The 12,924-nt window shown below is 36.6% G+C and overlaps 1 protein-coding gene across 2 annotated transcripts in view; it reads right to left on the reverse strand.

Moving 5' to 3' along the window:
* Window positions 1–12,924, reverse strand: part of SEPTIN7 (septin 7) — a 66,955-nt gene that overhangs the window by 20,736 nt on the left and 33,295 nt on the right. For both annotated transcript variants that reach the window (XM_060156857.1, XM_060156856.1), the window contains exons 6-9: window positions 7,503–7,620; window positions 4,410–4,502; window positions 3,412–3,508; window positions 1,938–1,989 (exon numbers count right to left, since the gene is read on the reverse strand). In XM_060156857.1, coding sequence (XP_060012840.1) covers window positions 1,938–1,989; window positions 3,412–3,508; window positions 4,410–4,502; window positions 7,503–7,620 — 360 coding nt within the window. The remainder of the gene's footprint in view (window positions 1–1,937; window positions 1,990–3,411; window positions 3,509–4,409; window positions 4,503–7,502; window positions 7,621–12,924) is intronic.

The raw sequence follows: 12,924 nt of genomic DNA on the forward strand, positions 1-12,924 counted from the left end.
TTCATACATATGTATGATTGTCCTGTTGCTTTCCTGTACTAAATCTTCCTGCAGGAATGGTCCTTCCTGCTTATAATGCTTCCATACTAGTGAGTCCCACTCACCAGATGTCACTGTGTACCTTCAAATGTTCAAAGTCTAGCTTCTGACTCAGTAACTAGCCTTCTTGTCTATAGTATTTTAGGTATATAGGCAATTATTGATTGCATATTTAAAAAACACATAAGATGGGCTTCCCTGGTGGCGCAGTGGTTGAGGGTCCGCCTGCCGATGCAGGGGACATGGGTTTGTGCCCCGGTCCGGGAGGATCCCACATGCCACAGAGCAGCTGGGCCCGTGAGCCATGGCCGCTGAGCCTGCACATCCAGAGTCTGTGCTCCGCAGCGGGAGAGGCCACAACAGTGAGAGGCCCGCAAAAAAAAAACCAAAAAACAAAACAAAACAAAAAACACATAAGACAAATTTATAGAATATCATTGTGTCAGGCACTAGGCAAGTAGCATAGATTTAAAATTGAGGAAAAGAATAAAATCAGAGGGAATGTACTGGCAATTAATACTTATGAAACATTCCTTACATATATAATATCATAAGAGATTATTAGCTCTTCTGAAGTCACATCTTAAAAATGGAAGTGAAAGGAAAGAGTTCGTAACAGAACCTGAAGTGTTGTATTCTCAAAATCAAGAGATGACCACCCTTTCATATGCATTTGCTCTTCTCCCACTGTGTGAGGCACGGCAACCCCAATGGCTGAATTAACTCCATCATCCACTTTCTACCAAAACACCCCGTCATGAGGTCTTTTGAGAAAAACCAATTACATGGCAATCTCTTTGATTTCAAAATTCACTTTCATCTCTTGTATATTTCTTGAGGTAGCAGTTTGACTCATATTTTCCCCCACTTTTAAGAACGATCTTATTCTTGTTCCATGATTTCCAATTATCATCAATATGCATGTTACTACTTCAACATAGCTCAAGAGATTCCTGTGTTTTGGGAAAGTGAATAGTATGAAAATGAAGAGACACCAATTTAAGATGACCATCTAAAACTGGAGGTTGAAGAGAATAGTACATAGTGAGGGTCTGGAGAAGCAAGCAAGATGAGAGAGGAGAGAAGTAGCAAAAGGGTATGAAATGGCATGAGAAAGGAATTTACCTCAGCATGAAAACACTGAGGTTCATTGTGATCCCCTTTCTGTTCCTTGCCCACTAATGTCTCTGGTTCTTTTCAACTTTTTCTTCAGGATTTCCCTCTCTGCTACTGATTTTCCAATTCAGGATTTCCCTCTCTGCTACTGATTTTCCAATTTTCCAATTCTGCTACTGATTTTCCAATTTTCCAATTGGTCCTCTAATCAGAAAATCCTCAACGTCCTGTTCTCACATGCTTTCCTTCTCTTTCATCAGGTGCACAAGGTACAATTTAGGAGTAATGTTTTCCCTCCTGGGAGGAAGATCAGTTTTGTTCACAGTGTTCCAGTAATAAAAACACTCCACTCACCAGCTACCAAGCTATGTATTTTTAAATACTCAAAGTCAAGTTTTTGACCCAAAACTTAGCCCTCCCTTCCACAGTTTCCACATTAAAGAGGAGCAAAAGCCTTTTCCTTTCCACTTTCCATACCTCTTTCAGTATTAAACCTTAACACAAAGTATAATGATCAAGAGACCCATTTTCCTATATATCCCTAGCCACACAGCCTATTTTGTATTTTTGCTCTTGACTTCAAAACCTTGGCAAAATAACCCAAGTTGTCTCTATGCAGTGCTTACTGCAGTGCTTACTGCGGTGCTTACTTCAGGGCTAGAACGAAGATACCACTTTAAATTAGCTAAATTTATACAAGACAAAAAGTTAAATCTGTCTAACTCTAATTTTATTTAGGGGAAGAAAAAATTTATGTTATTTTCATCATTACTCACACTTACCTTATCAACATATTTCTTAGAATTGTAAAATCACAATGTTCACCATTTTCAACTATAAAAAAAAAATAGATCACATACATTATTTCCACTAAACCCAGTCTTTTCAGAGGAAACTGGGTGTTAACAACAATGAGAGAATATGCAAAATAGCTTAGATCAATTTTTCATTAAGATTTAACGCTGTAACATAGTACTTAATTTAAGGGCACATCAGACGACTGTGCTATATTACTTTATTGTAGTTTAATCCTCAATGATAAAATATAAACCTAACAAATGAGCTCTCCAAAAGCAAACAATTTTGACATTTTGAAAGAGGACATCATATATTTCTCTTTATTGGTTGAAAATATATTTATTCCATAATAAAATGCATTTTAAAAATTCAGTGTTGGGGGTGAGCAGGGGATCACTTTAGAAAAACTTCCCTGAGGTAACTAAAATGAAAACTTGAGCCAAGAACATTAAGGTTCTTTATTTTTTAAAAACGTATCACTAAAAGAACACTCTTTGGTGGGGGAGGTACCTAAAACTAAAGATACAAAGCAATTTCTTCTGTGCGTATTTCTAAGGGCTGTACTAGTTCTAAAGCCTCAGCTCAGCAACTGAAGGTTACATGGCGATGACAGAGCTGGGAATGAGCACAGTATCACTGGTCGGGAAAGTCACTGATAACAACTAACTTGGAAAATATTCTAAAAATTACAGAATTTTTCAAAGTAATACCAACAAAGAGAACAATCATCACTCAAATCTTGATTCCAAGTTACTATAATACAGAAGATTAAATATTAGTAAAACCAGTATAATAAACACAAATTTGGGGAAACATGTCTATTGCCAAGAAGGCCTTGTTGAGAATTGATGCTATAACTAAGATTTTATTGTTGTTTAACACTCCTTAAAAAATTAGTAGAGGATCTCTTAATAATGAAATCTTTTTGCTCTAAAGATGTGATGCCAAAAAAGGTGACTTCTGCCCTGAGGAAAAGAAACTGTGAATGTTTTAATTGAGCTTCTGACAGTTCTCATTCTTGAGGGTCCCAGACCCATCTGAGACTCAGATAAAAGTGACAGGCCTTTTCCAAAACTGTTCTCAATTTCAGAAGGTTTATTAGATCCCTTGGAAGCAATCTTTGGTCCCCACGTAAAGAACTCCTGCATTGTAAGAGTTTTCAAACAAAAAAACAGGAATAGACTTAATGGTGAGGCAGAGGTGGCAGGGTGGGTACTGACAAGTGGCTTCTAAAGTACTACACCGTTAAGATTTAACACGTACTTGCCTGACTTAGTAGGACACAAGGTCTGAGAAACTTGAGGAAATGAGACTCAGTGAAACTGAATTCAGAACTATCTTTGAAAATCTAGACTGTATCAATGCAGTATGCATATCATACTACTTACTATAAATACAAATATTTTTAATCACATTTGTGAGATCTTATAGAAAGCCATTCACTGAAGAAAACCTTACCTTCAGCAACACCCCAAGGATACTGCCTTCCTCTGACCCTTTTGCCATTAACTTCAATGATAGTATTACTACCTACCACAGCAAGAGGTAAACGGTCCTATAAAACAAAGTACTCTTGTTCAAATATATCTCTGTAGTCCTCACAAATTCAATAATAAAGAAGTTACATTACTCAACAGATAAGCAAAAACAATTATTACCCCGACAGTTTCTGCATTCATTTTTATAGGCCATTCAATTACTATTTAGTAAAATGCCATTATATGGTATTGTCACCAATGTAAACAATAAATACAATATTTTCACTGAAAATTTAAGAATACTAAGGCATATGCTGATCAAATTATTTGTTAAAACATCATTCCAAAAAGAAGCTGCCCCATATTGGAAAAATTAAAAAGGATAAAAAATATATTAGCAGTTAGAGGAAAAAAATGAGGCTTGTGGCTAGCTTGCCTACCTGATCACAAACCAACCCTAACAGCCCTGGAGGCAGAGAATGCCATTAGTCAGTACATCATTTTTAGGTCCAGGGTACTTAGGAAACCACTATAATTTAAAAATACAGAAAATTATGTCGGTATAGATTTTTGGTTGATTCTTATGAAAGGACAAAAGAAAACATATTTTTGGTCTTAAAACAAAGATTAAGCATAACAGTGCTTAAGAACAAATCCTTTCCCTTCTTATTACGCCCCCCTTTTCTTTCCCATTACCTGTTTTTAGGGGGAAAATTATAAAATATCAAATCAGTTAACTGAAAACCACATGAAGACAAGAATTACATTATTCATCTCTCTATTCCATATAATGCTTTATGATACATAATAGCCAAACAACAAAGTTAATCATAAAGTTGAATTCAATACTGAATAACCTCTCTATTTAGTTTGTAAGTCAACTGTTTAAAAACACTGATATTTTTGGTCTTTCCAGCAGCTATTATAGTATCTTTAAGTCCCTAAAACATTTTAGTATATGTATGGGAATGAACCTACCTTTATCTTTTTAACAAGCTTATTTTCTTCTTCATCATCTGTCTCTGGGAATTCATATATTTTAATTTTATGTTCTTGGATTTCTTTCATTATCTAAAATGAAAGAGGAAGTCAGCAAAAGAGCATCACACATAATTTTAGTACAGTAGCCTTATTTTTATTATACTCTTCTTAAACTCCTGAGTCCTCAGTTCCAGTTCCTTTACTGTTTTTCAATGATGCAAAATGTCATCTAAAACCAAAGTACTATGCTAGTCTTTTTTTTAACCATAAAGTTGATATATAAAAGTACCATTCTCAAAATCCAATTACTGCAGAAGTGTTAAAAGTCATATGGTTATAACCAAAAGAGTTCTAAAAATGATGTAAGAACCCAGAAAGGGATTTCTCTAGCTGATTTCTACTCTAATGGCTTTAGGTCATTTATTTATAATGACTGAGATACTTCCTCTAGATAAACTCTTACCAACTGTTTTATTCATCTGAATCAACAAAGCTTAAACTCACCTAAAATTTTTAGTAGAATTTAGCAAAGGTAAGGAAAATTAAGTATAGCATTGGCTCCAGGAAAAACAAAGTGCACACTTATCAGAAAATATCCTTGCATGTACATGTGCATGCACACAAATCAAGGAGCAACACATATAAGATCAAGCAAGCACACAGGGAGAAAACATGCCCTGGAAATTAAGAAGCTAATGAGTTTATAAGAATAATCAATGAGAGTGCAGAAAAAAGAAAGACAAACTTATTAATAGCATCAGAATGACCTAGTTCAAATTAAATTATCTTGTCCAAAATCACTCCAAATTCTAATAAGAATACAGACATCTAAATAATGTTGAATACCTACCCTATTCAAACTCATAACAAACTGATGGCTAATATACCTATAGCTAGCTCCCTGCCTGTACTGGTAGTTCAGCACTTCTCTCACTGCCGGGGTCCCCAGCAGCAGTAAAGGGAACGTAAACAAAATGTGCAACACAGTTACTAAACCAGACAGAAGTAAAACTGCCACTGAGAAAAATAGGACCACATATTTTTTACAATTGAGTTATATATGTCTATATACAAAAAAACCCAAGAAGATAAACGATGAGATGTCAAATACATGACTAGAAGAAGAAAGGAACACTAGCAGCTAGCTCTAGGAGCAGTGGTTCTTAGTCAGAGGTTGTATATTAAAATGGCCTGAGTGAGCATCTTCAAAATAATGAATACAGAAGCCCTATCTTAACCTACAGAACCAACTGGTAGAAATATGCTCCAGTAACTCATTTTGAAAAAGTTCTCTAGACGACTCTGATCAACACCCTTGGTTAAAAACGTTTTTTAGGGCTTCCCTGGTGGCGCAGTGGTTAAGAATCTGCCTGCCAATGCAGGGGACACGGGTTCGAGCCCTGGTCTGGGAAGATCCCACATGCCGCGGAGCAACTAAGTCCATGCGCCACAACTACTGAGCCTGCGCTCTAGAGCCCACGAGCCACAACTACTGAGCCCGCATGCCCTAGACCCCATGCTCTGCAACAAGAGAAGCCACCACAATGAGAAGCCCGTGCACTGCAACGAAGAGTAGCCCCCCGGGCTTCCCTGGTGGCGCAGTGGTTGAGAGTCCGCCTGCCGATGCAGGGGACACGGGTTTGTGCCCCGGTCCGGGAGGATCCCACGTGCCGCGGAGCGGCTAGGCCCGTGAGCCGTGGCCGCTGGGCCTGCGCGTCCAGAGCCTGTGCTCCACGGCGGGAGAGGCCACGGCAGTGAGGGGCCCGTGTACCACAAAAAGAAAAAAAAAAAAAAGAGTAGCCCCCGCTTGCCGCAACTAGAGAAAGCCCGTGTGCAGCAACGAAGACCCAACACAGCCAAAAGTAAATAAATAAATTTATTTAAAAAAAAGTTTTTTAAAAGCATAAACAAAGAAAAAGAAAATTGTACAACCCTACAATGTGACCAATCTGGAAGTAGAGATCATTGCTTATTCGTCTTTATCTCTTAGTTCTTAGAACAAATACAAATCAAGAAACATACAAATCAAGACAGAAGAGGAGAAATGTTATTATATGATTAGTATTTGAACTTAGAAACAGCACATTACAAAATAAAAATGGAGTGAATAAGCATAAAATAAAAACATATACTCCTGGTAGAAATACCAGATATATGTAGTAAAAATGATACACTAAAACATTATCAAAATTTATACAGATTTAACACAATTTCAAAGCAAATTTCCACGGGCTTTTGTTTTTGTAATAGGTTTCAAGTTATTCTAAAATTCATACTGAAATAGGTGAAGAACCAAAGTATCTTGTTACAAAGGGGACTATAAGGACAATAAGAGATAATTAACTCTAACATCTGTTTAAAAATATTATACAACATAGCTGCAGTTTAAAAGACAGAAAACTGGCCTAAAACTTAAAAATAGGAAATTGGAATAGGAAAGTGGAATAGGAAAGTGGAATAGGAAAGTACAATAGTTCCAGAAACTGACCCTACATTTCATAAAATATAATATATAGTAAACCAAACACAACAATGAGGGAAAAATAAACCCCTGCTTTAAAGTGTTCAGCTTTTCTGGAAAATTAAATTAAATCAAATTAGGTACCACTTTATTCCAAAAAAGTTTTAAAAATAAAAATGACAAACAATGCTGGCAAGACATTGGAACAAATATACCCATTATAAAACGAATTTGATTGTTTTATTGGGAAAGCACCATGACAAAATGGGTAGGTGGGGGAGGGAGATAAAATAATCATACCCTTTCAAAAAGTAATCCTGTTCCTGGGAATTCAGTCTAGGAAAGTAATTCTAAAGGGTGTGGGAGGGGTGCTGGTGGAATCTATACGGAAACATCTAAAATAGCCTATTTAAATTGAAAGGATAAGGGCATATGATAATACTTATGGGCTCCTAGGAGAAAACTAAAGCAGAAGACTATTTTCAAGAGTTATTTTTAATACACTGTAAACAACCATATAGTAAAGTAGCAAGAGGAATACACTGTAACACATTATACTGAAAATACGAAAAACTGCAAATTACATGAATGATATTAGAAACCCAAGAGTTCAAACTCATTCTACTTACCTGTTTCTTAAACTGTTGGCACTCCTCTGGTGTGAGTGTGTCTGCTTTGGCAATAAGTGGAATGATATTCACTTTTTCATGCAAACGCTTCATAAACTCAATATCCAATGGTTTAAGTCTGAAATACACAATATTTAATATGACTGGATTGATCAGTTTGGGAGAAGAGATTCTTCACATCCCAACGTTAAATTACATACATTGGAACTACTTTACTTACTCATCAGAAACACTCCCTGAAGGTGTATTGGCCCAGCAACAGTTAGGAAGAACAGGATTTCAAGAAGCATTGGAGGGGCTAAGAAGGCTTTGACTCCTGTCTTTTAACACCCTGGTCATAGGGTTTGGGCCCTAAAGAAGAATTAGAAAAACCAGGAAGGCTCCTAATAGGCTTTCCTACAGCGGTCTCTACATTTACTACTCAAAACTTGGGAAATCTTTGTTTTGTTTTTAAATGAAAAATTTAGTCCTCCTTCACTTCTTGCTACCAACTATATTTCTCAGAGAAGAAGCTCGAAAGAGAATCTTCTTCATCCCTTTTACCTATTACACTCTAACTGCTGCCTCCACTTTGCCATTATACTTTCAAGAAGGTCACCAAATACTACCATGCTGCAAATTAATTAGCAGCAGCCAACTCATAAATACTGTGGTGTGTACCAGTATTTTTTAATTTGCCCATTATGCAGCATTGACATTACTCCCTCACAAGCTGTTCACTTAGGGTAATTTTCAGGATCATCTTTGTAAGCTAGTCTCCTTAATAGGTACATTCCTCAGAATTCTCTAGAAGGTCTTCTCTTCTCACTCTGCATTCTGTAAGCTTATCATTAACTACAATGACTTCTATTATCCTCTATGGGTCAATGACTCCCGAGTCTTTATACCCAGCTCATCTCACTCCTGTGTTCCAGGCTTGTGTCCACCCAGTGGAAATACTACTCGGATATCCCATTTTGGCACCTCAAAATAAAAAGCTCATCTGAGCCCCCACGTTTTCCCTCCCCTTCTGTGCTTTCTATCTCAGTGAACAGCACTACAATCCACCCAATTACTCAAGTCTGAAACCCAGAATTCCTCCTTCCTCTAATCCTCAATTCCAAAGATTCCCCAGGACCTGCTGAACAAATAAAGATATTTATATATTTATCTCCATTTCCATTACTTTGATTCAGGCCACCAAAGTATACTTTTAGTATGGATAATGACAAGAATCTCTCTCTCCAAACCATGCACACTGCAGTCAGAATGGTTTTTCTAAAATCCAAATCTGATCATCAGGTCATTCCTTGACTAAAAACCTTACTAAAGCCAGATTCCTTAGCTAGTGTGGCCTACAAGCCCTGTGAAAACATAGCCTCTCCAGCTGTCCTCATCTCTTAGCATCCCTTAGCATTTTTGCTACCTCCTACTTCCAACGTGCCAGCCTTTTTGAACTTCTCACAATTCCTTAAAAGCACCATACTTTGATCTCTGGCCATAAGCTACTACTGCCTTTGCCTGGAACACACTCCATTCCCATCCCCCTTCTACTTGGCTTGCCGAATTCCTAGTCATCCTTTAGGACCTAGCTTACTATCCTCATTTCCTCTGGGAATTCTTCTCTAACCTAAGACTAGGCATCTTTCTAAGGGATCACAACACTCAATTTGCCACATAGTAACTGCTTACTTATGTATTTGGTTTTCCCATCTTCTCACTAGAAGATCCTCAAAAGCAAGGCCTTTGTCTCATTCATCTGTATCTCTTATATCTAATACAGTGTCAGTACTTGAGAAGGTATCCAATATCTGTTGACTAAAAAAGTAAGTTGCTGTGGTTTTCCTTACATCTTTGAATAACTTTAAATAAAAACCTGCTATTCCTCACATCTAGAATACACTGTAGACTAAAAATTAATATTCTACAAAAATAAATGAAGGTAACAGCAATATTTTGTGCAGAAGTGTGGTATTCCTTAACTTTTATAAAACATGAGGAAAATGGAATAAAGATCTAATTTCATTATAAATTTTATTGACTAATATTTTCAAATAAAGAGAAAGCCCTTCTTAGCGTTCTCTTAGAGTACTATAGTTTAATATATATACAATGTTGGGCGTATTGGGGGTCCAGAGACTAATGAGGTATTCCTTTTCACTAACAAATAATACTATATACTTCTTTGTGGTAGTGACACTGACTGGCAGAAAGATGGGGTAAGGAGGCAGGAAGGCAGATACAGAGAAATAAGATAGCTACCTCCAATTCTAATTCTCGTCTTAAATCCTCTGAATTTTGATCTTGGCATTCAGAGAACACTACAGAAAAAACTTCAGAAAAGAGTGTGTGGCTGGAATAACACTATATTTATCTGTAAATAGCACCCTTACCTCACTAGTGCTAACTGAAAAACCTTTCAATTTTTGAGAAAAAATTTAAGTTTTGATTGTTTCATCAATCATTACATCATGACACTAAAGATAAAAGCCATGGCCCAGTCAATCAATCTCAGATTTGTAAATTTTTAGGGTTCACCTTCCAGATTACACTCATGACAAATTTAAATTACCACCACTACCACCTCATTAAGCCGGTGACAGAATCAGTTAATCTAAAATTTTAATAAATCATAAGAGCATTTAATATAAAATATTAAAATCAAAATCCAAGTTAACAAGATTTTACACTTAAAACAACATTTGCAGAACATTATATTATTTCAACTTGATGCTTGAAAATAGCCGTGACAAGGAAATTGGGAAAGTCAGCTTCTCAAATATAAAACAACAGGGCTGAAGTACATTTAAATCAGTTAAAAAAAAATCAAACTTTAAATGTAACCTTTATTAAAGCCCCGATAAAATCTTTCCGCCCTTTTAAATTAGAATACAAATTTCAGAAGCATACAAAATGTCAACAGCAGAAAACACTTATTTCACAGTAGATTACATTCCGGTTGAAATTTTTCCTCTGTCCATTTAGTTTTATTTCAGGTCATCTTTTCCAACAAATTTAGTTTTTAAATGTTTTTTTTACACAATGGAAAGTCCTTTTTAGAATTTCTAGAAGATAAACCCAAATTAGAGGGAAAAGACTATTTAACCTCAAAGCCTACAGCAAAATAAGTAAAATGACTAGAGGGCAAATGACAAGTATTTATTAAATATACATACATATATATATTTCTAAGGGAAAAAAACTATATAAAACTCACTAAGTGACACTGTTTTTTCAAAGTGGCAATCAACATTCAAAAAGTTTGTAAAAACACCATTTAAAAATTCAAGTTCGGGGGCTTCCCTGGTGGCGCAGTGGTTGAGAGTCCGCCTGCTGATGCAGGGGACACGGGTTCATGCCCCGGTCCGGGAAGATCCCACATGCCGCAGAGCGGCTGGGCCCGTGAGCCGCAGCCGCTGAGCCTGCACGTCCGGAGCCTGTGCTCCGCAACAGGAGAGGCCACAACAGTGAGAGGCCCGCGTACCGCAAATAAATAAATAAATAAATAAAATTCAAGTTCAGGGGCTCCCCTGGTGGCACAGGGGATAAAACTCTGTGCTCCCAATGCAGGGGGCCCAGGTTCGATCCCTGGTCAGGGAACTAGATCCCACATGCACGCCACAACTAAGAGTTCACATGCTGCAACTAAGGAGCTGGCAAGCCACAACTGAGAAGCCGGCAAGCTGCAACTAAGGAGCTGGTGAGCCGCAGCTAAGTAGCCCACCTGCCACAACTAAGACCTGGCACAACCAAATAAATTAAAAACAAAACAAAACAAAAAACAAAATTCAAGTTCCAAGTCAGTTACCAATCACTGAACAAAGAAAATGAAGCAACAACAGCTGAAATCATAAATTAACCCTTTGTTCAGTGACTACAATTGGTGGGGTGAGATGGGGGACACTGAAAATACGCTGTTGCACCAATTTATATTTACTCCAAAAACAGTACGTTTAAAAAGGGAATCCAGGGATTACCCAGATAAGACAGAAAGGTCCTAATTCATCTATTATGTTGCCTGGAATTTCACTATGTAGTGAGCAGGGAATTTGGAACTCTCTACGGAAAATTCAGTGTCATATTCTTTCACTTAATCCATAGTAGCACATACCAATGGGCAAAACTTTGCTCCATTTCTAAAAATAGTTAAGCTGAGAAACTACTCAAAATCATATTTTTATACATTAAGAAATTAAAATTTGGAACTCTCATCCCTTGTGACAAACAAGAAATGGCCCAAAGCCACTACACATAATTTCAAATTTTTTTCTTTAAATAAAAAAATCGTATTTCCCATGCAATTTTAAGAAATATATTTTCCCACAGGGAATAAGAGAAATGTGATTTCATGAGAATTACCAAATCTTGGTGAGAGTCCAAAAGATCTAAAATAATAAAACTGGATATAAACTGACAAATTTCTATTGACTTAACTGCAGGTTAAGATTTTACCCTGTTGGCTTCCAGGAAAAAGCCCTAACAAGTTAAACTAGAATGATAAAATATGTATATATATAAATTCAGGAAGACGCTAACAAGGACACAGAAAAAGCCATACAGTGTGGTATTTCTGAGAATTTTTTTTTTGAGTCTTTTAAGTAGATGAGTCAATTTTGTGCTTTAAATATGTAAATTTCTGAGAATACTGTAGAATAATATTAGAAATAAAAGAAGAAACATTTGCACCACTACAGTCAGACAGTGCAAAAATGGTAATCTAACGAATTAAGGCTTTCTGCTCAGCCAAGATGGTGATAATGGGCACTAGCCTATCTAGCAAAAGGTGAAGAAAAAAGCAAAAAACAGAAGAGAAAGGTACTCTTTTGAAGGAACTGGTTTACACTACTGTAATTTGGGTGTTAGATGACTTAATACTATTTAGTCTGATGCTATAAAACAGTCCAGTTCCTTCTGGTGGAGAGATGGTGGAGTTACAATCATCAGGTGGCTGAGTTATGCTGAGTCATTTATCCAAAGATGAAAGAAGAGTAATTACGAACATCTGCAGTTGACAATGACCCACATATCTACTCAAAATGACAAAGAAATACAAACAACAAAACAAGGATTATAGGCCGGCCATACTAACAGATCAGATCAGATAAATGTCTAGATACTCAGATCTTAATTTTAACTCCTAATAAGTAGAAGGTTAGTACTGATGATATGATACTTAAACAATTTGACTGTGACAGCTAAGGTGAAACAAGAAGACAAGTAGATTTAGTGAAGAAAAAAATGGCACATGAGAACCTTGGTATTTAAGTTTTTTTTGCAGCCTTCTCTACCAGATCTATAGTAAATAACATCTTTGGAGTTTCTTAGGATATGTCTAGCTAATTTTGATGGCTGTTTCTCCTTATTTGATCGTTCAATTAGTGGCAGATTGGTCAAAAAGAAAGCTAAATTAGCCACACTGAGACACCAAACATGATGGAAACAA

The sequence above is a fragment of the Lagenorhynchus albirostris genome, chromosome 8, assembly GCF_949774975.1.
Source record: "Lagenorhynchus albirostris chromosome 8, mLagAlb1.1, whole genome shotgun sequence".
NCBI classification, from domain to species: domain Eukaryota; kingdom Metazoa; phylum Chordata; class Mammalia; order Artiodactyla; family Delphinidae; genus Lagenorhynchus; species Lagenorhynchus albirostris.